Here is a 26,697-nt window from a genome sequence, read left to right on the forward strand (position 1 = left end):
AAAAAGAACAAAACATGTAAATAATTAATTTCACTTAATGGCTTTCAAAACCAAGATGGAAAACACAGTAATACTTTGATTCATGTGTGAAAACAAAGTTTTGTAAATACTTTAGTGACCTTTTTCCTTTTTTTTTAATGACTCTGCTGCAAAGAGCTATGCACTTTGAATATTTTTTTTAATATTGTTAACTTCAGTTTATTTAAGATAGTATGTGCTTTTTTTCCTACTTACTGTTACCTTTTCACAAATGTCTTGCAGGATTTTCCTTGGAGGTAGGAATCCTAAGTAAATAGTAATTCCTTTTTATGCTGAAGATCTTTCAGTATACTAACGTACCATATACCAGCTTCTATAAGAACATTGGCAACTTTATTAATTTTTCTACTAAACAAATGAAAAAGGAACCCATGTGCATTTCTTGCACTCCCTCCCTACTGGAAGAAATAAAGTGAAATTCATGAGGAAAAGAAAATAAACTGATTTTGCTATTTCAATTGTAGGAGTACATTTTCTAAATGAAAAATGGAAATGTATCATTTAACAAAAATTAGTGTTAGAGTTTTCTCTGTGTCCTGGAAAAGATGTGTTTCCCAACCACTTGTCCCTAACATGGGTAACTTTGCTTTGTTTAGGTTGGACCTCTGCCATATATCTGGGAAGTGTGGCAAGTTGTTGGGTGATTTCCAGGGTTGCATTCCACCTTTCAATATTGTTTTTTTTTTCCTCCCCTTAAACCTGCTTCGTTTGAAAGATGATACGTAACATGATTTTATTTATATGTCAAAGGTTTTTGTTGAAATCACATTCAGGAAGTTATTTCCCTGGTGTTCTGATTTCTTAAGTTTGGTATAAGGACAGCTTATTCCCCCTGGGTAGTTACAGAAACGTGGAGATTGGACAGTGAATGAAATGCTGTTCGTGTTTCCTTGGTTGGGGATGGAACCCACCATGTGCATTTACAGTTAAATAAATTTAAAGCCTACTTTAACAGATTACCCAGTGCAAGACAAAAGCTAGTAGTTTAAAGGTTTTTTTTTCCTTGCCTCACTTTAGTTTTTTTTCCTGTAAAACTGTCCCTGTGGGAGTAGGAATTGGTAATAGAAGTTGTCATAACTGGTACTTTAGAAGACGTTCCTATATCTTTTATAACTTGCTTGTGTGCAAGCCATTTGTCTATGAAAGAAAGGCAGCTTTGTAGCTGTCCGTATTAATACATTTGAGATCAGAGTTTTTGTTTAAATTGGTTTTAAAGATTCAGTTTTGTGTAGCTTCTTGCCAGAGTACTAATAGATTGGAATACCGTATTGTTCTTTTAGTACTTGGAATTGATTCCAGAAGGCTTGCTGTTTTATTTCTAGATGGTACTACCCTCAACTTCTTGACATACCAGCCTAGACCAAGACTAACAATAGCATACTGCAGGATTTATGATCCTGCCTATGTTGTAGGTTAGAAACATGCTGCATTGACACAAGTGTGTCTGAAACATTTGATTTGGCTTTTCCCCTTGAAGCTGTCACTGTATCATTCTAGAGGGTGAAAGTGTAACAAGAGCAGTCTGTCTCAAGTTTTAGTGCAACCCGTATGAATTTTGTTGCAGGTAGAAATCTGGGTAATGAGTTGAAGTTTTTATTTTTCTTCTGGAAGTCATTGTGTAGATGTTAAGTGCTGTGAACGCCCTTCCTTAATTAAGAGCTTAATTTTCAGTATTGTTTTGAATGTGTCAATAAAAATTGTCCTACTTACACAATAGTGAAGAAGGACAATTTTCATGTTTATGTTGACTTCTACCCAAAAATGTATTCTCAGTATAAAATAACTTTATTCCCATGTGTATGACATAACCCTTACAACTGCATCTATTTTTCCCTTTTAGGCCAGCTTCTGGACATTTTTAGTAGAGTTTAACTAAGGACTAGTTTTACACCAGGAGCAGAATTTCAATCTGTCCCACCACATTTTTGCAGAGTACCTGACAGTGTGTCAGGCTGAAGTCTTCTTGTTCACAAAAGAAGTTCAGCATTCACTTGTTTTTCAACCTAGAGCTGGAAGAACTCCCTGAAGGATTAGGGAGCTGTTAGTTTTCTGTAGCCTGCCCACTGCCCTGCAAAGATGTCTTCCAAACCAGAAACTGTTGTTGTAGATTATAGGATTAATAGAATGAATGGTACAATGTCTACACACTTCTGGAAAGCAAAGACATAAGTTAGTGATTTAAGTGGCATTCTCGTTGCCCAGAGTCAGGAATTGTATTGAGTATTGCTTCATCTCAAAGAAAAAAAAACATAAAAGTTGGTTTCTCTTATTGACACATCTCCCAGTTTAATAATATCTGATTTGATATAACAGCTGTAAAGGACAGGTATGGCAAGACCTCTGAGAGAGAGAGGAAAAGTGTGCTTTTGTGATGACCAACAGCAATACCAGGCTTCCCTTAGAAGCTTTTATTAGGTGTTTTTGAAAATGATAGTTAAAGGCAAGTTTTAAAAAGGTTGCAAAGATAAAACATCAAAGCCTGGAGGCAGAGACTGTCCTTTACTTGCCTATGGCTTACTTCTCAGAACTCTTTAATATGGATAGAGTTTGCTCTGGAAGAGCAGAAATAGGTCTGTCTTTTCACCAGAGCTGGCTTAATCTTGCTGTTTTATTGGTGGTCATGCTGTGAAATTTATCACAGTTGCTGTTACTGCACTCATCTGTGTGCAGTGGACTTACCTGCCTTCTGAGGGCTTCTTCTGAGGGGATTTTAAGCTGGTGTCCACGAGGGAAAGAGATCCTTTGACCTCTCCTAAACTCCAAAATAAGAAAGCCTTCTTAGAAAACTGGCAACGGGGTTTAAGTGTGAGAGATTTATCCTTCAAGAGCATCATGGGGACTTTTATAAGACATTTAAAGTAAATCTTCTATCTACTGAAACAGGAGTCTTTTTGAGGGACTAATGTTCCTCTTAGATAAAGGAGGAGATCTAATTTGAAACAACAAAATGCCTATAAATTATGGTAATTGTTAATTCTTAAAACCTGGTTTGTGAAAAGTAACAATGTGACAATTCATTCCCCAAATACTTAGCAGTATAAAATCTTTCTTGTTTGGACAATGGTTAGCTTAACTGCAAGTGCCTTTTGAAAATGATAGTTTTCTTCACAGAAGATTTTGGAAATTTGTAATTTTTTTTCAACCTAGAATGAAAAGCTACTATGGGAAAATACATATAAATCTGTGTCTCTAATAATTGTGATATTTGGTTAGTAGTAGTAGTAATAGTCCTGAGTAGTGTCATCTCAGGACTTTAGATGTATGAAGTGATAAAAGATTTATAAATTATTTTTTAATGAGTGCTTTGCACTTTAAAAAAACTGGAGTCTAAACAGAATTAAATCCTTATTGTTTGAGGAGGGCTAGGTGTTGGGTTATTTAACATGCATCATAGAAGTTTTATTTTCTCAAGTAAGGTTTTTACTGCTGAAGTAGGTATATAGTACATATTTGGGGTGCATCCTTCATTTGATTGTATCTTTTTCTAGAAGTGCACAGTCTTTTGGTGTGGGTATTTTTTTGTTTGGTTTGTTTTGTTTATATCATGTAAGGGTTTACTTAAATGCAACTTATTGGTCATTGCCCTCTGGCTGCTGCTTTGCTCCTGTCAGTCTCTGAATTGTTGTATATACTCCTGGCAGGCCGGCTAAGAAGGTGAAGGGATGAACATATAAATAAGTTGGGGGGGAGTGCAGGCTCAAACTCTGGCATTCTTTATGCTGCAAAACCCAGAATGCTCTTTTCATTGAGCATTTTATTATAGATGTTTTAACTGCACAGTCACTGGATTTAGGGATCTGTGGTAGAGCCTTGCTAACTCATTAGGTAAGGCTCTGGTTAAGAAGGCAGTGCCACATGGAAAAGCAGAGCAAATTTAGGTCATGATTTACTTTTTCTGTGCCCCTTTCTCAATGTCATTGTAGGCAAATAAGCATTTTTATATAAAGTGACACCTAGAGACTTAGGAGAATTGTTTGACTTTCTGTGTAAAGCAGGGCGAGTCTTACTGCCTTTCTAAAGTATATAATGGTGACATTGTTCCCATTGTAACCATTGCCTTTCCGTGTCTATTTTGGAGTGTAAGCTCTTTGGGGGAGGGACTAATACATATATGCGCACAAATATATTTGCAGCATGTGGCATGCTGTGATACTGATTTAATAAGGACATTCCTGAAATAGGAGCAATCATAGTCACTAAAAAACCCAAAACAAAAATCGCAAAACCCAAACAAACCCCAACACCTTTTCTTCTTAAAATATAATTTATTAGCATGTTGCAGTTGCAGGCTGTCTCGGTATTCAAACTCGAGACAGTGTCTCATTTTTTTTTATGAGTATTTCTTATATATATGTATATCACAAAACAAATCGTGATTGTGTTTGAACAGGGAAGAACAAAACATACTTCTTAAATAGCTGCAGGTTCTCTTACCTTCAGTAGCCTTATGGATGAGTAAAGCAATGAAAGCATATAATATTTTACATAAAGTCTGTAATTAGATAAGTAAAAGCATTTAAGATGTCATTTTTCAAACTGCTGAAAAGTCAAAATACCATTTAGTCTAATTTTTTACAACTGTACATCCCTGTTAAAACTTATTTACAGTCTGTTATGCTCTGTGTGTGTGTATATGCAATGCATGTACGCATCTTATTAGCATGATCTAGTTAATGTAAACTAGATGTTTCTCTTCTAAGCATAGATGTTTAAAATAGGTAACTAATCAAATTTGTCAACAGTTTGACAGATAGACCAACGCAGCAGTGGCAAACAGCAAAAAATAGAAAATGCTTAGTAGCATTCTTTACAAAGGTTATTTAATACGTGAGTGATACAGAAAATATTTCTTAACAGTTTGCTCAAACAGTGACATCTTACACATGAAAAGGTGAGAATTACATTGGTAATTACATTCCTACCACTTAATTGCTGTGGTAGGAATGATGCAGCATGTCATTTGAAAGTTGCGTTGGTTTGTGATTTATGGATGTTCTGGAAGATTTTGCAGAATATGGTATGGGTGCTATGTACTTGCTTAATAGAGGTAAAAGAGTAAAATAAAGACAAATATGTCATGATTTATATGTTTAAAGCATGTAAGTCAATAGCTTGATTTTCTTCAGCTTTTATTGACAATAGTTAAGAAAACTTGTTTGGGGGATTGTGTCTCTGACTTCAGTTCTATCTTCTTCTGAACTAATTATGCATCTTCTTTACTGTTCCTCTTATTAGGCATTTTGTGTCTTTTCTTCATGATGGTACATCCACAAATGTTCTTAAAAGGTTCTGTATTAGAGGAACTTTTGCAAAACTAGTAATTATATTACATAAATGTGTGTCATTCAAACTCCAGAAACTGCTCTCACATTTTATCAAAATTTGTATATAATTCATGTTAAACACTTAAATTACATTAATACTGAGGGATTTAATGGTATAATTCCAGTGTACACTTTTGAAATTACGTGTTCTGTAACCAACCCTTAGACCTTTCCTCATTTTATAATATTCTCTTTAATTATGTTAAAAGGCTGGTTTATTCCAACACCCTAGTTTCGGCAGTAGTCCATACACTAAGGTAAATATTTTCCACATTTGAAGAATAGGGCGGTCAATGCAGAGTGAAATTCTCCTAGTTGAATTTTCCATTTAAAAACAAAAGGCTGCTTTATGGTAAGCAGAGACGTCAGTACTTTAAAATAAAAATTTAATCCTGAAACAAAATTCCTTTGTGCTAAGGATGAATGGTATTTTTCAGCCTGGACTTTTCTAATAAGCTCAGTTCTAATAAGCCATACTTTTACCCTGGGAAAAACCCAACCCAAACAAAAAAACCCCTCCAACAAATCCAAATAAACAAAGAAACAACCATACCTACTCTACTCTCACCAATTTCAAGTGAATGAAAGTAAATGAGTCCACAGGTTAGAAGTTTCCCTGCTGAATTAAGAAATTGGTGTCTCCTGTAGAGGACTGGTATTGTGGAGAGTTAGAGAGAAAATATAGAATATAATAATACAGGAAATTCTGCTGTTGTGCTTAGGTAATAAAAATTCTGGTATGTGTGATTAAAAAATGAGATGAAAAGCACAAGAAAACAAATATACATTGAAACATTTGTCCTTGACTTTCTTGAAACTGTACTTTTAATAGATAAAATTTTTATGTTATACTGAGTAACAAATGTAATGATAAGTATTTTTGGTATATAATTTAATAATGCTGTCAAAAAATGAATCATTATTATGTTTAGAATTAATAAATACACTCCTGGGAACATCCCACATACTAATTTAAGTTTTTACTTGCATATATTCTTCCCAGATGTAATCTCTTCTATTTTGTACTCTGACTTTTTTGTCATTGATTGGTTTTCCCCTTTTTTTTTTTTTGCCACTGCTACCTCTATTTCTGCAGGAACAAGTAGGTTATTGGTAAGTATTTCAACTAAATCAGACTTTACAAAGTTTTGCCTTAGTGAGGACTTATTTTTTTTGCCCTCACTTACTTTGGTAAAAACTTTGTAGACAACAGACCAATTGTCTGTAAATGCTGTGCTTTCTCAGGTCTCCATTATCGTCTTGTTTGTGTAGTAGAGTGATAGTTCTCAGATTCTCCGAGAGACTTTGTCTTCTGCATGCTTTCAAGCAGCATCATTATCTGTGCTGTCTTCTAAGATGCTGCCTTCTCCTGGGGCTTGCTCCTTTGTTCCTGTCTGCTGCGTTTCAAGTGCAGTGTTTACTTTGTCTCTCCCATTTCTTTTTTTCATAAGACCTCGTATGCGTTTTTGCCAGTTTGCTCAGAAGACTTCTCTGCGTCCAACAAGATGCTCTGTTTCACGTGTTCAGTTTAGTCATCCTTGTTAACCATTATTCAGCCATTTTCACATCATACCTCTTCCCTTTTAGCTATCATTAAATATATTCTCAGCATGGTATAGCCACTCTCTCCTCTCTTATCGTGCTTCGTGTAATTTTGATCAGATTTGTTGCGATGTACAGCACAAGTTTTCAAGATATTTACGTCTTTGCATTTTGAAAAACTAGGATTATTGCTTCTGATCTTGGAGCAGCTCTTCCTATATTCTCTTTTAAATTATGTGATTTCTAATGGAAACTCTTTCTTTAACCCTAGTATGTTTTTGAAAGTAGTGACTTTATTGACAGTGCAAAGTAGGGCAGGGGAGTGTAGACAAACTGGTACCCTGCACTTAAAAATTTGTAGTTGTCTTGCCAAATTACTCAGTTACTCAGGAAGTGCCTTCTTCTGGCAGTAGAACACAGCTGTCCTTTGTGTCTTCCTCAACTTGCATTGTGAAATGATGAAAGACCTTTTTCAGGTGTTTGAGGAAAATGTTGCTCTGGGCAATAAGAGAAAATTGAGGGAGTAGCAAAATTAAGGAAGAAAGAAAAAAAAACAAGTGTATAGGTTCAGGAGAGATGGGGAATGAGAGAGAATTCTTCCTCCTTGAACTGTGATGGGTGAGTTATGAGGAAAAAAGCAATAGGAGTATGGGATATCTCTGAAGTAAGAGTTTCCAGGCATTTCATTTGCATAAAGTTTTCAGACCTCCAAGCTGGCCTGCGGTGAGTTGTCATCATCTGGTAATGCAAGAACTGAGCTTGTTTGACAGGTTGATCTTGTCTGCTGTGTGTAAATAAAATACTTTTGTGCCGCAAACTGTTGACTATGCTTTCTGGCTACTTGTTTTCTTAATAAGATAGTCAATTTGGCTCCAAAATGTATCACCCCTGGCTGAGCTGCATATTCAGACAACAGCTCAGGTCCATAAGATTTCACTGCAGTGGCAAGAGCCCCCACTTGTGTACAGAAGCCTCTAAATTGGTGACAGGATTAGTTTCTTCCCGTACTACTGATATTACTCTGCCGGTGTGACTGGAAGGGGACTTTGCTCTTATCTCTGCTTGCAGAAGATCTGCAATGAACAGACATGAGAAAGAGGAAAAGCATCTTTGTTGCCCCTGAGTCATTTTGAAAGAGACTCATCACACCCACATAAAAGAGAGAGAGGAAGTGTGTTCCCTTGGGTTCTCTCCCCTGCTCCCCTCCCTTGGGAAAGATGCAATGGAAATGAATGGTATTCTTCTGTGGAAAGTCTTGTTGTTAAGTTGAGTTTTTGGTTGCTAGTTGAAAATATACTTCTCGAGAATAGTAAGCAAAAAGCTAAAATCATCTGGTTTTAGGGTGTGGGTGGAGCCTTTTTGCATGAAAACTGATGCTTGCTCTTGCCTTTAAATCTGCCAAATGCAACACCCAGCATAGGCTTATATTCACACTTGTCTGTCTTCAGCTGCTTCTGGTCCATTGAGAAACTTCTGGTGTGGATCTGTGATGGGAGGGGTGTGACTGTCTGAAATGAAGGTAATAAAGTAGAGTGAATTAGTAACTTACAAGTCACTTTAAAAACTGTTCTTGTTTATGTGCTTGTCAGTTTGAAAGTGCAGAGACTCTAGGGCTGTGTGAAGGGGACTTGAGCAACCTCTCATATAGCTTGACTACAGATCCCTGTGGGTGATGGGATGGCCAGGTAGGGGGGTGGCACTCCCAAACACAGGTGGTGCTAAGAAGGTTTTTCCTCCTCCCACTGGGTGCTTGCATCAGTCTGAAATGTCACTCTTAGAAAGCTGTTCCTCTAATAACAGCTCTTCTTATTTCTGTATTGAGTTGAAATCAGTCTTTCCACGGGTCTTTCCCACCTGTAATTTCATCTCCTGTTTTGCAAGATATTTTAGAATGGGCCTTTTTTTCTCTCTTTTAATGGATGTATTTATTCAGTTTCTAAAAGTGTGTAGCTCTCAATTATAATCATCATCACATGTTACTTTTACATTGATATTAGACACTCAAAATTGTGCAGTTGAAAAAAGGCTTCATTTATGAATAAATAATGTGTCTTGTTCAAATTCTCTTCTTCATTCTATACTGTATTATTTTTCAGTGATTCCTACTGAAGATCTCAATTTCCCAATTATGAAGATGAAGTGAGCTGAAGAAGTTATATCATAACTGTCAATCATAACTTTTTGCTCAGGAGATGAATTATTATCCTAACATATTTTATCTAATTATTCTGTGGGCTCCTTAATTAAAATACTTCAGGTTTGTTTTTATTTCCCACTTTATATATCCCCCCTTTCCCACTGAATGCTGTGGGAGTTTTAAGTTGGAACATACAAGAGAAAATACTTTTTTTCCCCTCCAGGAATTCACAAGTTTGTTTACTTTAGTTTTACGGTACAAAAGTGGGGAAGAAGATCATGAGCAGATGATGAGCCCCAGATCATGAGCCCCAAATCAGTAAGAGCTGAGAAGAAGATATTATTTGTGCTTATCCTGATTCAGTTTTCTATAAAAGACAGAGCTTAGAACATTTGTATTTTGTTCCTCATCTCTATTTGATTTCCTATTCTTTCCTAAATTCAGGGAAGTATTTCTTTATTTCTTTTCATCTCCAGAAGTCTTTCCAGATGGTGCATGTTCTCATGGCTTAGACAATTGACAACATAAGGAAGGATGGAAGCTAGAGAACTTGATGTATCTTTTCACCAAGACATTTTCTTCCTTAGCAAAAAAACTTCTGTACATAAAATGGCAAATTTTTTTGGAGTGGCCACTTGTATTGGCAGCTACAGCAGCTAGAAATTCACCTGTAGAAGGTTCCCTGGGAGTTGGTAATACTCTTTTTTATTTTTCCTTCTAACTTAGACATTTTTTAAATGTTAGTTCTTTGTTCTTGAATTTACCATGAAATAATTTTCATATTCTCTTTGATGGTTAGGGTAAACTTGCTGGGTAAGATGTGAGCTGTGTTAAAGTAATATGCTTTCATGTACAAGGCTTCATGGTTTTGAGCTTACAGAATTATTCATTCTATCTTTCCACTTCAGCTCTCTGATGAGAAGACAGAATTCTGTACATTATAACTTATAGACCATGTAGTCTTTACTGAACCTTCTTTTTTTTTCCTTCTTTAATTTTTACAAATTATTTTCCAGAAGGGAGTAACAGAATTTTGGCTTGAACAGGACTGTTACTTTACCAAGAATTTGAAGTATTTCCATTTATTTTTCTGCTGTTCTACGATCTCACTTCATAGTCTTCTATACAATTGAATAGAAAATGAAGAACCAGAAGAAGTAGAGGCATTATACTTTGCCTTTTAAAAAATGTGTATGCTATTTTGCTTTATATTCTTATTAGGCAACTTAGGGAACATGGTCTAGGTGAAAAAGTAGGTGGATGCTGAAATAGTTGGGAAAAAAGTCCTGCAGCTGCTCTAGGAGAGCAATTCGAATGAAGTGTCACAGTGGTCTGCTTTGGGTCTGTTTTCAGTCAGCTTTTTTTTGTGGAAGCATTGTTTTTAGCATGCTAGCATTCTAGCATTGTTTTTAACATGCTAGAAGAGTGTTCATAGTTGATTAAAAAAGACAAATGAGAATTACTAAAGGTAAGCAGAAATCTAACACTATTATAACCCAGGACTTGGCTAGTACCAGTTCTGCTGAAGATTTAGGGGTTGTTGTGGGACATGAGAGGAATGAGCCAATCACCTGTTGATTTGTTTAAAATGTACCTACCCTCATACACACACACAAAGGAGATATCTCTATGTATAGATGGATGTCTATATAGCTATCTAACACCAGGTGTAGTGGAATGATATGATAGGTAACTATTAATTTCTGCTTAGGACTTGTGAAGTCTTAGCCTGAGAGCTCTGCCCAGTTCTTGGCAATGCAATACAGTAAGGTTGGAGAGAGGCCAGAGGACAACAAGAGGAATAAAAGGTTTAGACATCAGGGCCTGTGAGGAAAGATTAGAGTAACTTGGTTTTTTTTCAGACTACGGGAAAAAGATGAAGGGCACACACTTTCTGGTGTGAACATGTGTTTTATACTGAGCACAGTTGCTGCCTGTTTTTCATGTCTATTGAACACATAAGAAATAGTGAACTTTTTTTTAATGTGTTGTGTTGTTTCCTTTTAGCATTACTATGCAGGCTTTATTTGTGTGACAGTAATTTTGCATACCACCCTCATACCATCATATTTACTGATTGCTGTGCTACCAGATTGTCTATACCTCTTTTTCGAAGTACCAAAGAAGAAGTGTGAATATATAAGTAACATTTGTCAGGCATTTTATTGTGATATACATCTTAGAGAAAGTGTGTGGATGCAAGGATTTATCTTTTCTTATAACTTCTTTAAATGCAAAACAAAGTAGATTTATCCATCTTATTTGAAAACAAAAGGATACAAAGACTTAAAATACTAATATATTGCATAATTATTTTAAAGGAGCAGCTGCTCTCATTATACTTTTAGGTTGGCTTTGGCAGTGTTCCAGTTGATGTTTTCTGCTGAAAGGTTACTCTGATCAGGCTGATTCAGTCTTCTGTGTTGTTGCAGGTTTTATTTGTGCTTACTTCTTGCCACAACTCTTTAATATTGGCAGAAATAATCATCCATTCTTCTGTGCAAGTCTAATACTGCTTTAACATGTTTCCTTCATGTGCAATTCTGTGACACACTGCACTGTGTTGTCTGGAAGCTCTTAGCTCTTCTTTTTTTTTTCACCACAAACTAGATATTCCAGAATAAGTGCCAGTATGATTTTGCAAAAATTTATAGGGAGTTTGTTATTTGGATGCTTTATGTTTGCTCCACTATGCACTGAACAGGAAGTTAAGCGGCCTGATGTTTGCAAAGCATGGCAAACACAGTAAGGTATCACTAACAGGTTGAAACTGGTACGGATAGAGTGAGTGGCCACCCATTGACCTGTCCATGTGGATAGTTTCCAAGCCTGCCAGAGAAGGAAATCGTAGGTTTGGTAGATGAATGTGAGAGAAAATGGGATTTCTGGGCTAACTAGAGGTTCACTTGCAAAAGATGGTGATGTTATCAAGAAAGTGATGTATGCAAGAGAGAATGAGAAGACAGAATTCACCTCTGATATAAGTCCTGATACTTAGGCAGGTTTAATTATTTCAAACTTTCTGTGCCACCTTGGGATTTTCTAGTAACTGTACTGCAGCTTTCTGTTCTGTCTCCATTTCTTGTAACTGTACTTTTTTCCAGGATTTTGGTTTTGTTTTAAGTAATGTGTTACTTTCAGTATTGTAGTCAGGGTTGTGAAACTAGATGCTGGGAGCCTGTAAGAATTTGGTTCCCTGCCTGTTGAGGATGCAGTTGGAAAAGTCAGCTAGAAGTGTGTGTTTGCTCAGTTTTGGTGCTCAGTTCTTTCCTGCTGTACTTCTGTATGTAGTGAATGAGGTGAGAGGCAGTTCTTCAACTGACTTAGGTTGTATCACTGGCGTGTTCTCTACTATGGTAGAAGGAAGGACAGCTTTGCAGTGATATGCTGACAGTGACAACACTAATACAAAGGTGACAGTTTGTCATCTTGGGTTTCATAAGGAATACTGTGAAACCGACACCTTCATAAGAGATGGATATTTACCTAGAACTGTGCGTTATCTCTTGTGCTCTCCTTGTAAATAGGGTGAGCAAGTAGTTAAGTGTCACAGTTTTTAGAAGACACTTCACGTGATAGTACCTCATCTGATAACTACTTCCTCTTTGTTTTCCAAATGTCTGTGCATGCATTGTTTATCTACAAAACTAGTAAAACAAGTCATGTAGAGTGCAAGTTATTTCTGACCTGTTGTTGATTGTTAAAGTCATGTGAAACTTTCTTTAAGTTATTGGAATTGTTCCGTGAGACTGATGGTAACAAACATAGGCTATAAATGTTGTTAGCCTGCTGGGCAGGATACAATAGAATCTTTGTTCTTACAAAGTACTTAATTGTAAACTGGGTCGTGAAACTATTGCCTTCTGATTTGAGAAAATGTGGGAAAATACCAGCTTTTTTTTTAAGAACCTTTAACTGGCTTGTGGACAGTGTTGATTTTTCACTTATTTATATTTTTCAAATACAGTTTAAAATAAAGTAAATATTGTCTCTGCAGTCAGAATAATCTGTTCTTTGGGGTTACTAAGCAAGTTAGAAATATTTATTTCCTTCACACAAAACATACACTATACATCTTTTAGGAAAGATGGCTAAATCCAGGAGCTGGTTATTGCAGCAGAACATTGTGAAAGAATGAGAAATCGGATTTCACTTGTATTTGAAAAATGTTTCAGCAAGTGTTGTGACCCCAAGGTTCTTTTTCTGCTATTATGCTAGTCTTTGCCATGCAGCTGATTCTGGACGCTGGAAAAACATGTTTTCCACAAATATACCTTTACCCCTGTCAGCTAATTTGTCCTTAAGGCTTAGTTAAGTATGATGTCCTCTACTCTTTGGCTACTTCAGTTCCACATGCTGAGTAGAGCTACAGCAGTCAGGTATCCCAGACTTGCTGTGTCAGGAGGATATTTGTAGTTGTTTAACCATTACCTTCAGATCCTCCTTTGACACAGGACAAGCCACAAGATAATGTATCGATAAAATATTTACTATATTGATAGAATGCAGGATGTATGTTCTTTATTAATAACACTGTTAACTTTAGCAGTGGTTCTAAGGACCTGTTGGTGGTTGTCGTTGCCCCTTGTCACTCCCAATTACGTGTGTTGATGACCCTGGGAATAAACTAGAAGAGTTCTGTCCAGAAAGCAGAGGGAACCTGTTAATGACTGTCTCCATGCTTAACTAGCCATGAACATAAATGTTAACTTGCTCTAATGCAAATACTCCCTTCTGTCACAGCAGGACTCTGTCTGCAGCACAGAAGGAAGTTACCAGCTTTTTCACATCAAACTACGTTGTCAATTATAAATGAGAGTAATGCATGGGACTTAGGTCTAGTCAAAGCCTGGTAATCAGCTGCATTAGGCTGATAAAGATGGAGAGAAAATTTACCCGTGGTCAGTTTTTGAGGAAACCCATAACAAAACAGTAATGGGAGGTTTGGGTGTTCAGAGGACTGAGATACTAATTTCAATTTTAGTCATGTTGAGATGCATCCTCAGGGAAGGAGGCTACACAGTAGCTGAAATGTCACAGATAAAGCTTTCTACAAGTAAATTAGTCCTTTCAAATTTTTTGTTTGGTTTTTTTTCCAAAAGATGTGTTTGGCTGTTGTATGCTTACTAACCTGTTTGTAACTATTGTTTGTAAAGATGTGGGTTGGGGGAGGAGGATTAAAAATATGGAGAGAAGAGCAGTATTTAAACTGAAGTGTAAGATTGACACAAGGAAGAAATAGATATGAATGGCTTATGACTAAAATGGGAGGAATCAGAACTGTACTTTACCTCAGGAAATGGCTTCCAGTACATGTTCAGCTGCTGCCCTGAGTTCCTTATGGTTATGACCAGCTGTCCTCTTTGACTTGCTTCCTATTAGCTGCACTAAAGGAATAAATCATTGTCTTGATAAAGGAGGTGCAGTACTTCTATCAAGTGCTAATGCTTCAGATTAGTTGTTGCATAATAATTAACAGTAAAGATGAAAATTCTCAGGCATCAGTAACTTGAAAGTGCAGCATCAAGTTTCTTGTCATCCTTGACTGACTCGGTTCACTGTGGACTCCCAAGGTTAAAAGTACAGAAGTAAGGGGCAACAAACTAAAACATGTGGGAGCAGGCCCGGACGGGCACGTTGCTGGAAGGTGCAGTGGCCTTTTATACAGGCTTGCATCGTTATTTTCAACAGCATGAGAGAAAAAGTTGTGCTTGTGCACTGAGTGTGGACATAGATTAGATGTTTTTGCCGAATGTTGTCCTATTGGGCAACCTACCTGTAAGGATGCTCCTTAACAACTGTTGTGGATCAAGACCCCTGTTGGTGGCTTTTTGTCTCTCACTTGTGTGTTAATTATTCAGCGGATCAAAATCAATCAGGCTTTTCTCAGACTTTTCTGTGGACTGTAAATCTTGTCCAGCTGATCTTGTCCTTTAACTGGAAGACTGCTGTCTTTGGCAATGACATAAATTTAGATATTAAGCACTTTTGTCATAGACTGTTATGCAGTTGCATCACAATCCAGATTGTCTTGGTTATTCTTTACCCCATGTTGCCTGAGGCTGTGACCTCAAAAGCTCAACAAGTCATGCTTGGCTAGGATGAGAGAGTCAAACAAAATCAGTGCTACAGGAAATATTAGTGATTCAGTAAGTGAGGCAACACCCCTGAGTTAATGTTTTTCCAGTGCCCCAGCCTGGTAAAAGATGCTGCTGCTTGTATGATGAGATGTAAAACTGAGATCCTTGGTTAAAGTTTCAGTGCAATTCCTGGTAAAAACAGACATGTTAATTCAGAGGTCTTGCCCAAGTTCAGATTTTCATGGCTGTGTCCTCTACACATTTCTAATGTCTGTTTTACTAGTCATATTATCCTCTTGCTCCTATCCTAAACTGTTCTTAGGGTTGTTGGGAAAGTTTGCATTCCAGAGGTGCTGACATGTTTGCAATTGGCAACAGAATAATTTCCGGAAAAAATGGTCCATTTTGAGATCTTTTGAAATCAAGGGAATTATATTCCTGTAAGAAATATCAGGTCAAAGCTGAAAAGCTTCCAGGATTTTTTTTTTCTTTCTTTTAATGTGTGCAGAATAACTTTTTGACTTGAATACATGTATTTGCTACATGGTTGAGTGTACTCACACTTATATATTTTTGTTTTTCATAGGATTCAAGTGCCCTGTATGTTCAAAATTTGTATCTTCTGACGAAATGGATTTACATCTTGTGATGTGTTTGACAAAACCAAGGATAACCTACAATGGTAAGAAAGAAGTAAGCTGATAATTATTTATTCATTTTAAACATTACTGTGATAATAATTCTTTGCATAATAAGATACTCTGGTAACTAGTTAGTGAACTCAGAAATTAGGTATGTTTTTTTGCTTGTAGTTTTTTCAAATTAATGCTTAAGAACTTGGTCTTTTTATACTGCGTGCCAATATAATTTGCACTGTGTTCTGAAAATATAAAATTATTCTCATTTGATTGTATGCATTCCATTTTTTGACCATTGGTCAGTGTGCATTTAGTGTCCACTTGAGATATGTGTAGCTTACATGTCCTCTCGTGATTACCTCAAGTAGTGAGGTGGGTCAGTCAAGTTTCCTGGGGACTTTATTAAGGACTGTTACTTGACACACTGTGCATTTGCACATTATTCAAGAAAATGACCCTTTCTTGAAGGAACTAAAGAATTTCCTCCTTCTTGAGCTGATTGCATATGTGATACTTCATAAGGACTGGTAGATATATGTGTTTTTGTTATTTTGATCAAACTGGGCAATATCAAATGAACCACCTGTAGTAGCTGTTTTTCCTCTACTACTAAACTCTCCTTCTAGGCAACTTTTGATGCAAGGCAAACAGGACTTCTGCCACTGAGATCAAACCTTTCTATCACTGTAGCTTAGGCTGACACTGAGTTCTATGGTGAGCACACAAAAAGGCTTCAGGAAACTAGGACTTCAAAATTTTACTGAAATCCTAGCGCCTGCTTTGGCAGAGCTGCCCTACCACCAGAACATCTTACAATGTCTCTTCAATGAGATTATTGCTCACCAGTCATCAGATGTGAGAACAGAATGCAATTAGAAAGGAATTGTAGAAGAGAGGGAGCTGGAGGTTTTTTTGGAGGTGCTGATGCTTGCAAGTTATATCAGGGAAAAATCCGATTCAATGTAAAATAGAAACGTCACATAATGAGGGTGGTCAAACATAGTAGCAGATGCTCGAAGAGGCTGTGCAACCTCCATCCTTGGAGATGATCAGAAATTAACTGAACAAGGCCCTAAGCAATTTAGTCTAACTTGGTCGTGCTTTGAGTGAGGGGCTGGACCAGAAGACCTCCAGAGGTCACTTCCAACATAAGTTATTTATTGCATAAATAACCTGCAGTATTATGGCTCTTTGACCCTCCAGGCACCTTGCTGTTATGGTACTCTATACTGGACTTCTTTATTGGAACAAGTCTTGAAGAATGGTTGGGCCCACCTTATTCTTTATCCAGACAGCAATAATTGCAAAAATAATTTGAAATCATATGCTTAGAGTTGTGAAATCCATTTCACAGCACAGCACTTGAGAAAAGTAAATATTTCTTTTTTCTTCCTGTTGTTACCACATGTATATTTGAGAAGGTTGACTTCATCTAACAGCAAGGGCTTTTTTTTTCTCTTTGTTTTTCCTTTTTAAATTTTGGACTGAGCGTTGTTCAAGATAAGTTGTGTACTGGGGGATGTTGGACGTTGGAGAGAAGAGAAGCAGGTTAGTCACCCCAGTCAAGGTGGATAATGCTCTTGGAATCAGTTAGGGTGGAGTAGGAGGAGGCAGACTGGCAGAGAACAAGCACTGGCAGTAATCCAGCTGATGGAATGTGCACAAATTATGAGTTGACTGACTGAAATCCTTTACCCCTGCTGCTTTCTGCATGTACATATGAGTGCACTCAACTGACTGACTTTTGTTGAAAGATACAGCAATTACGTAAGGTACTCCTTCAGTATCGTTTATGGTGTGTGTTTGTATCACAGCAGTGCCGTGTGTTCAGGCTCTTTTTTTCGTTCCTGAACTGTTGCTCTCAACTGGCACAGTAGTGGTTGGAGCTCCTTTGGGCCATCTTGTTAACTTTGTGCAGTTATGACCAGCAACATGTCATTTCTCAATTTAGGAGTGTGTCTGCTGTACAGTGAGCCTCAGAAACTCATTCTAGGAAATGGTTATATAAACTCGGAAGAAGAAAACTGCTAAATTAGGTAGGCACGTTTGAGAGAGACACTTACTTAGAAGTATGGTCTCATTCTTATAAACACTTAATAGAAGTGTGCATTGATCCTTGTGACTCCAGTTAGTTAGCTCCTGGACTCATGGACTAAATCTTAAATTATAGCCTATAGCTGGCTATTCAGATTACTGCAACACAAAGAAAACAAGAGTATGACTTCAGAGTTGTGCAGTGCTCAGTTGCTACTTTGTGGTATGGTTGTGGTCCCTTTAATCAGGATAGTAAAAGCAAATTAACTAGCAGATTGGTAATGTAACGCTGCCGTGATTTCAGGACCAGAACTGCATACATGCTTTTTCTGCTTGTCTATTTTGCTGTTTGCCATGGTGAGATTAGTGATGAATCTGCCTTTTTGTCATAGGCCATAAGGAGGGCATCTCAAGTTTTGTTTGAGAGAAGAAAAGATGCTGCTCAACTTTTGATACCCTCTTCCAAAATGGAAGGCATTTCTTTATACTTTACTTTCTCATTGTTTTCTTGGCCTTGTGCCATACATACTCAACTAGAGCCAACTAGGCACCATTTGATTGTGTTGGTCACTGATCATTCCCAGTCCTGTTACCACTAGCAGGAAAAATATCTTTTTTTTTTCTTTCCTTTTTTCCACCTCACTTTCTTTTGTCTCTGAGTTTTGTGTTGCACATTGAAGGAAGCCTTAGACTTTGCAGATGTTGAGATATTTAGAAACTGAGCAGTTGGATCGAACTGTACTTATGTCTAGTTCTGTTCTAGATGTGTTTCCATATGATACTGTAAATGTATTAGTTGTTCTTTCTAAGAAACACCAGGGAGCAAATTCTATGCATTTTGTCATTCTGAGAAGACAAACTTTCCTTCTTTTTAAATATGAGTCTGAGGCATATAGTCTCCCTCAGAAAAATGTTATAAGACTGTTTAGTTGTGATTTGAAGTTTAAAAAAATTAATGAGTCCTCCCAGCCAATCTCTAATTGCTTTCTGAGCTACCTTTGTGCACTGCATTTGGCAGTTGAAAGGGTCAGTGAACTGCAAACTCGGGCAGCTGTCTGATTTACATGTGTTTTCTGAAAGAGAGTGGTCACAAAATTATCCCAGTTCTATGCTGGAAGTTACACTGATTTTCATATAAATAAATCGGTACATTTTATTAGCTTTATTCTTTCAAAATCACATGACTTGCCTGCAACAGAGATCTTATTGCTGACTCAATTTGGCATGTAAAAAGAGCTCTTTCTTTTTTCTGTAGAACTTTGTTCCACATCTCTTTAAACTACTTGTGGTGCTCACATATGAACCAATATCTAGGAATTTTTATACAAAAGCTGGTTAAATCAACGGCATTGTGCAAAAAACATTGTACTGTTTGGTGATACTGTCTTAAAGAGTCCTCCTTTTCTTAACAGTTAGAAAATACTGTTACTTGCTGAGTTGCTGGGAAGCTAGAGTAGGTCCTATGCACTGGTTAACCAATTTTATGAAGAAAGTGGGTTACTTGCTAGTTGACAGGTGTTTTTAAAAAACACTGCTAAAATATTCTGTAGCCATACCTATTTCTTTGAGCTTCTCCAAAGTGTTAAATGAGGCTCCTTGCACCACCTTGTTCAAATTTGCCATGGTGAGTTACTCAGGGAGCCCACTTCAGGACTACTCTGCAGAAGGTGTTGCTTACAGTGTAGCCCCATGTTTTGGTTGGGCTGGAGCATTTATGTGAATTTACTCAGTGCTTTGGAAGCAACATGCCTTTGATTCCTTGCTGATGATTAGAGCTATCTGGTGAAGTTTAGGTTTTGGATATAATTGTTGTGCATTTTGTGTTGTTACAGTATTGATTCTTTTTTCATTTGAAAGTGTTCTATAAAAAATTGAGAAGGTGCATGAGAGACTTGTGACTTTAGAGGCATCATTTTTAGATGCTTTGCAACAAATGAACCCAATTCCTTCTGAAGAAACCTTACAGTTCGTTCTGAAATAATTCTGATTTTCATTTTAAAATTCCTTTGTTTGTTTCTCAGAACACTTTGCAAGACAATATTATTTTTGTTATTATTAAAGGGCCCCTCTGAGAGCAGGGACTAGCAGCCTGGCACCTGGCCAGATGGGGAAGCCAGTGACCCCAGAGAGCTGGGGAGAGCCAGTCAGCTCACTAGACTGGTTGGCTGGCTTGGCGAGCCGGCCTGTCCTCTTTCAAAAGTTTTGATTGAATTAGCACATTCCTGTGGAATATTTTGGGTTTCATCAAGTCAGCACTTTCTGTTGGAATGGTGTTCTACTGGAAACTTTCTAAGCCGATCTCCTCAAAGCCGCTTGCTCGGGGGTGGTGCTGCTTTGACATCAGTGTTGCTTTCACTCAGACCGTTCTGCATTTAATTCACATATGGCAGTGGGTCTGACTGTTGGCCAACATATTTACTGAGGTTCATTTTGAGGGGAAAAGCTTTTACTAGTGTAATTCAAAGAGGAAGAATGTTGAGACACCCAGTGCATGAACTGCTGGGGATTTTTTCCTTACTTGAAGTAAGGACTTTGTAATTTTTCTTTTTAAATTACAACAAGTGAATTCTTTTAGACCTATCATACTAAAAACGAGCAGGAGATCAGACATCACAGATAGCAGGGATTACAGATATAATTTTATATTAGGAGTTTATCCAATTTCTTTGAAATCAAGAATTAGTATGTGGAAAACTGTTACAGGCAGAATATTGTCTGTATTCTGTCTGTGGGTGTACCTACAGACAGATAGGTGTACCAGAAGGAAAAACACGAGCAGAACTCTGGGTGCTCTTCCTATCTGGCCATGTACTTTGTTTTCTGGGATGTTTGATCTAATACCATGCACAACTATCCAGGAATTCCCGTGCCGTCTAAGTGAATTCAAATTGACCTGGGCCACAGCACTGCAACTCATTCAGATTAGCAAGGATGCAAAGGGTTTTGTCATGATTTAAATACACTGTTTATTCTAAACCAGTTTGAGGTATTGGGTTGTATCTTGTGAGGAAAGCATTTCTTGCTGGGACTGCCACATGCCGAGGCCTGCCTGTGAGCAAGTGTCAGAATCTTGAGCTGGAATCTGTGTAAGCAGTAATCCTGGTAGAGAAGTTGTCAACATGGAAATGACAGCCATAACATTTGCATTTTGATCAAAAGTAGAGACTTAAAGACTGGCATGAGTCACTTGAGGGACTAAATAAAAATATTTTGGAAATGTTCTTTGTGAATGGGGCTGACCTAATTTATTTCTAACACAAGTTATAAGCTTTATTGATTGCTGTCTGTTTCAACATCTTTGGGGCAAGATACTTATGCCAGAACTTGATGAGTTTATATTGCTCAGTAGAACAAAATTAAAATATTGCACCTTAATCTGATGTTTGAACCACCAAAATACATTATTCTGGTAGTCCTGCCCACTGCAGTGACTTGATTTTCTTGGTCACTTCTGTGCACCCAAGAGTATTTTACTCTGCAGGGATGATGCTCTCAACTATTTTGATTGATGCACTCAAAACTTCAGTCTGGAATGAAGGGAATTACTAACCTCAAATTCACTTCTCGTCCAGGGTTCCTGAGATCATACCCTGAAAGACCTTGCAAAAGGGCATCTTGCCAGTCTGCCTGGAAAAGCTTAAGCCTTCCTCTTTGTCTTCATCCTTTAATAGGACTAGACTTTCAGCAGAGCAGTACAAAATAATACTAAGGCAGACCAATTCTTTCCATTTTATCCAAGGTGTAAAATTCTCCATGGAATTTCTCAACTCTTCCATTTTTAAAGTTTAACAAGATTCTTCAGAAGTTTCTAGCTTCTTGCTCTGCCTTATGTAGTTCTGTGCTCTGTCCTCAGGGATGCAGGGGAAGAACCTTTAAAAGATGGTTTAACAGAACATGTAAAAAAAATAACTTATCCTGTGCTTGCAATTAAAATAGTGATATTTACTCTTTGTTTTGATCTTATGTACTCTTGAACATCCTCCAGAGTATGTAGGAGGTTCATTCAGTGTCCCTAATGCTTTAAAACTGTTTTCTTCAGTAGTTCTTGAAATTATGTAGGGCTGTTTAACTTTGAGATTTTGTTTAATGTGGTGACAGTAGAACATTACTATAACAAATAAAATTTTCATCTCAGACATTTGCACAGCTGTTCTTCTGTGAACGGATATAATATCAGCCCAAACTTTCATAGCTTGTCTTGTACATCATTGTTATATTTAAGGAGGGAATTGTCATTTTAAGGTGGAAAATTGTGTTTGAAGACCTTGATTAAAATATATTGACTGGTTTATACTTTATCCCTTTGGGAATTGTTGGTAATGTTTGAACAAAGAGGAAACTTTCACTTGTATTCACCAATGTATGCCATGGATAGCTACTTGTCCAAACCAGACTGCCAAGAGGAGCAATGTCAAACTGTAGTTTTTCCTCCCTTTGTTCAGTAAAGCTGTATTTCTGTCCCACCATCTCACATCTCTCCTTCAGCAGTTTGTGGTGCCTCTCAAAAGAGCATCACTGCAAAAGCAGCCTGTTACGGTTCAGCTTTCTGTGAAGGGAGGTTGTTCATTTGAAAGAGTAATGCTGACAGATGTCACTAAAAACCACACTCCATTTCAATTTGTGCCTGCCTCCTAAAAGGGGTAGGGCCTGCTTCAGTGACTCCATTTCAGCCTCAGTCACTGGATGAATTGGGTCAGTCTGTGATAGTGTGGAGCTGCAGCGCTTTTAGAGACCATAGTCTTGTCTCTTTCCTCCACACTCTTTTCTATGGAGTCAGGAAAGTAAGCTGTGTGTTTGTAATGGTGTGGCTGTGAAGAAAGCTCATGAAACGGGAACACAGTGTAACTGAGAGGGAAGTGCTTTGACTGTCTGGAGCAGCAGTTCCCAGAACTGCAAATTGCCCCATTTATCATGGTAAAATAAAATCTCAGAGGTTTAGTGGGGGTGGTTGAGGTATCAATATTGTTTATTATTTTAGTTTTCACACAAGAGAAAGGGAGGTATAGATTTGTGAAGAAGGTATGACAGCTCACTTTCATGGTTCAGATTGGAGATGCTACATAGGTTATGCTGGATTTTCTCTCTGTAATGAAGTAAAGTTGACATGCTTGGATCCTGCTGAGAAGGACACACTGCAGAGATCACACCTATTAATATCTTAAACTTTTCTCTGATTTGCTGTGCATGTGACTTACTCTTTAATGAACCTTTGAAGAGAAGGATATCTGGTTGGGTGATTCTCTGCATACTTTCCCTTGAGCCAGGCCTAAATCTGCTAGACTGAACTTCCTGTGACAAAGCCATGGCCAAAATAGCGGCAATGTCACCTCATACTTAGTTCTGGAGAGTGGGACAATAATTTTTTTTTCTCAGTACACTGGAATCGCCTTTATATAAATACGTACCTGTGTCACGGGCATATTTTATATGCAGCACTGGATAAATACAGTAAAGCTTTTGACAGCTATAGAACAACCCTGCTTGTTTCTGAAATAAAGTGGGATCATTCATGTGCTGAATAGCTCAAGTTGTTTCTTTTGCTTATAAGCTGCTCCTTAACCTCAGATATTGCCGTTGTCTTTCCCTTGTGCTGACAGTGCTGCTCAAGTCAAATGACAATTCTTGTCCTAGAAAATTACAGCTACACCTGTGAACCAGCGCCACAGAGAACATCTACGGGTGACACGGGGAGTGATTCAGATCGGGGGACCCGATCCTCTGCGCTGTGTCACCGTGTTTCTCTTACATAATGCCTGCGCAGTGCTGCCTGCAGCGGAGAGCCGAGGGACGGTCCTGCTCGCTCCATAGCGAGCGCTCGCTGCGCCGTGACTCCGCATCATGTGATGCGGGCAGACAGGAGCTACCTTCCATGCCTTACACTTAATCAGTCTTTAGCTCTGAGAGGTCATTCAGAGGATGTCATAAATCGTGTCTGCAACTGCTGCAGTCTTGTGACTGCTGGGAACTTAGCTCCAAGGGAAATAACGTTCCTAATTTTGTATGGTAATTCTGCAGTCTTTAAAGCTGATACCTCTAAAACCTTAAGATTTTAGTCATTTACTAGCAACAACCTGCCTTCTTTTTCGTTTTTCTTTTTTTTTTTTTTTTTTTTAAGTTGCTTTGTGGAGACAAAACCCTGAAAATACCCCTTTTCTAATCTTAGAGAATGGGTTTCATTGGCTGGATTTTGAAATCAAAGTAATTGAATTCATTATGTTTTAAAATCTAAATGCCAAACTACATCTCACTGAGACGGAGTGATCTGTGCAGGAATTTCATGGTGTTTTCTTCCCTAAATTCCTCACTGCTTTACAGAGACTAGTACAGGTTGTTTGCAGACCAGGATTTTTTTTTCCCTAAAGAAATACAAAAGAATAAGGGGCACTCTCCTTGCTCAGAAACTACCCCGAGGGCAGATCAATTTGCAGGTATTGCCTGAAATGTCATTTGTAGCTTATTTTTTTCTTCATATTAAAATCTTGTTTTAAAACCAGCTACCTTTTGATTACTTAAATAGTCTGTGCTTCTGAGTTGCAGACTCAACCCTTCAATGTAGAAAAGAAGTCCATCCAGCTTTTGCAGGGAATTTCAGTGATAAAACAAGCCTAGCTTCAGAAACAACCTGGGTGAAAACATTGTTACTGTGGTGGAGTACTCTTACTTCTAAACTGGGGATTATTATTACTGCCTACACAGGGGAAAAGATTACCCATTTCTAGTATTTTTAGCAAAATCCAGTGATTCTAGACCAGGCTCTAAATTGCCTACTGACACAGGTACAAAATACTAGACTTGCCTATTGTAGCCTCCCTGGAGGAACCTCCTTGCTCCTCAAAGTTTGCTTAACTTTGTCTCACGTGGCTACAGATTTGCTCGGCTACAGAAATAACCCCAAGTTTTAACATACAGCTGAAACATAAGAAACTTTATTCTTATGTTTCAACTGTATGTTCAGCACTAGATTTAGTGCTGAACTATATTAACACTTAGGAAACCTTATTAAAGTTTCCTCATAGAGATATCAACTTTCATTTTAACACTGCACTAACAGCTATCTGTAATTTAAAACCATGTCAAATTTTCATCATTTTGACCATGTTCCTCGTGCCCTCCTTCCTTGTGTGAAGTTTCATTAGATAGTCTTCATGTAATGTTAGGTATTGGATAGCCTCTGTGTAGCTAAGCAATAATGTAGTATTCTTTGATAATTTTTAGCCCATAAATAATGTTTATTTATTTGGAATCAAGAGATGGAGTGAACAATTGTTTGATTAACACTTACTTTTTTTTTTTTTTCCTCCCCATTTCCAAGGAAGTCTATTTTAATCTATGGCTTTATTACCTGAAATACTTTGTTGTCATAGTGGCGTCCAATTGTTTTGCTAGCCTGTAAATTGAAAAAAAATAGGAGAAAAATATAACTTTAATATGGTCATGGAACTATACTACCAGATCGTGGGCATGTAACTTGGAACAAATACTGGACAATTGTCTTTGGGGACTTTTGTTTTTGTAAACACATCTCCCATGTTAATCTTTTTGTGTTATTATTTGTGAATGATCATAGTTGCTGAATACTGTTGAAATTATATAGGTGTCTTGTATTTCAATTAATTGCTTTAAAATTTAAAGGAAAGCTTATGGGTAGTTTGGTTTTTTGGTGGGTTTTTTTTCCTCCTCTTGCAATTAAAGACCCATATACTCAGCATCTTACTGGTATAGTAATAACCTGTAGGTATATGTTAGCACCAGAAATACTGTATCTCAGTGCTTGCTGGAATAAATTATAATAGTGGATAATGGGTTAGTGTAGAGAAGAAAAATGGAGATAGCTTTGAAAACTCTGACTCATTATTTGATGTTATCAGAACCCTTTGCATTCAGACATGTTTTGCATTCCATCTATATCACAAGGATAATTGCATTTAAAATAGGAATAGCTTGGAAAAAGCAGTCTGTCTGCTGAGAACACTAAAGACAGACAAGTAAAAATTATGCAGTGATTTATATCCCTGTCCCGTGTATACATGTTAACACCAGACATTCAGTTTTAACTTGGAGAAGACTGATCTTGAGCCTGCTGGGAAAAGCACCCTGTAGGCCTAGCACCTGGCAGTGGGGTTAATAAGCCAGACTTCATGCGTGCTGAGTTTTGGCACCAGTGTTTTCATTGTGTGTTGCTCAGTAATACATCATATCTTCCCTAAGAATAGTGTCTTAGTCACACACAACTGTTTTTTCTCCCTTCCTCCTGTTTCGACCTTAGGCTAGTTTCATCTTTCATGCCATCCTCCTTAGTGATGCTCCCTATGCATTCATTTTGCATCAGATCAAACTAAACTCCTCTGCAAGCTTGCAAAGAAATGAGTCAGTTACTTGGCCAGTGTTAAAAGACTGGAAAAAAGATTTGGCAAAACTCATTGTGCTCAGGGCACCTGTAAGAAGCCTGGAATAGGAACCTGAAAAAGGACAAAGTGAACAAAACATGGAATCAAATCCTTCATCCAACTTCAAAACAAGTCACTATTAAAGTAACCAGTGTTGCCCAGAGTAATAGGATAGCTAACTTGATCTGAGCTGCTTCTCTTTATTCCCTCTCTGCCCTATCCTTTCCTTCTGTGAAGTTTTCTAATGGGCTTCCTTCATCTGCCTTCTGTCAGATGAGAGTTCTCACAGATTTCATTAGGCCAGCATGTCTCTATCACACTCCTGGTTCATTGCAGACCACGAAGAATGAAACTTCTTAATTGAAAATCATTGCAAAGCAATTTCTCTGGCTTCTGACTGTAGTTTCAGTGATGGTGAATGGTTGAAGACTTGCCATTTGGAAAAACTGTGTTCTGCAATCTTTTTGGTTTCCTTTCGTGTTAGGGATAAAATAAATTTAGCCACTTAAAAAAGCT

The 26,697-nt window shown here is 37.6% G+C and overlaps 1 protein-coding gene and 1 long non-coding RNA gene across 5 annotated transcripts in view; one reads left to right on the forward strand and one right to left on the reverse strand.

Moving 5' to 3' along the window:
* ZNRF2 (zinc and ring finger 2) overlaps positions 1-26,697 on the forward strand; it is a 55,111-nt gene that overhangs the window by 16,708 nt on the left and 11,706 nt on the right. The window contains exons 2-3 of one of the 4 annotated variants that reach the window (XR_010434545.1): positions 6,460-6,476; positions 15,709-15,804. Coding sequence is in view for 2 of the 4 variants with exons in the window: in XM_064672124.1 (XP_064528194.1) it covers positions 15,709-15,804 (96 nt within the window). In the remaining 2 variants the exon portion in view is untranslated. Of the gene's footprint in view, positions 1-6,459; positions 6,477-15,708; positions 15,816-26,697 lie in introns of all 4 variants that reach the window. The other 3 variants (XM_064672143.1, XR_010434544.1, XM_064672124.1) reach the window with 3 other exon arrangements.
* Positions 8,092-15,002, reverse strand: LOC135422713 (uncharacterized). The gene is made up of 3 exons (XR_010434547.1): positions 14,819-15,002; positions 14,334-14,429; positions 8,092-8,413 (listed from the first exon to the last, which is right to left on the reverse strand). It is a non-coding gene; the product is annotated as an uncharacterized LOC135422713 (long non-coding RNA).

This window comes from Pseudopipra pipra, chromosome 1 (assembly GCF_036250125.1).
Source record: "Pseudopipra pipra isolate bDixPip1 chromosome 1, bDixPip1.hap1, whole genome shotgun sequence".
Taxonomy (NCBI): Eukaryota; Metazoa; Chordata; class Aves; order Passeriformes; family Pipridae; genus Pseudopipra; species Pseudopipra pipra.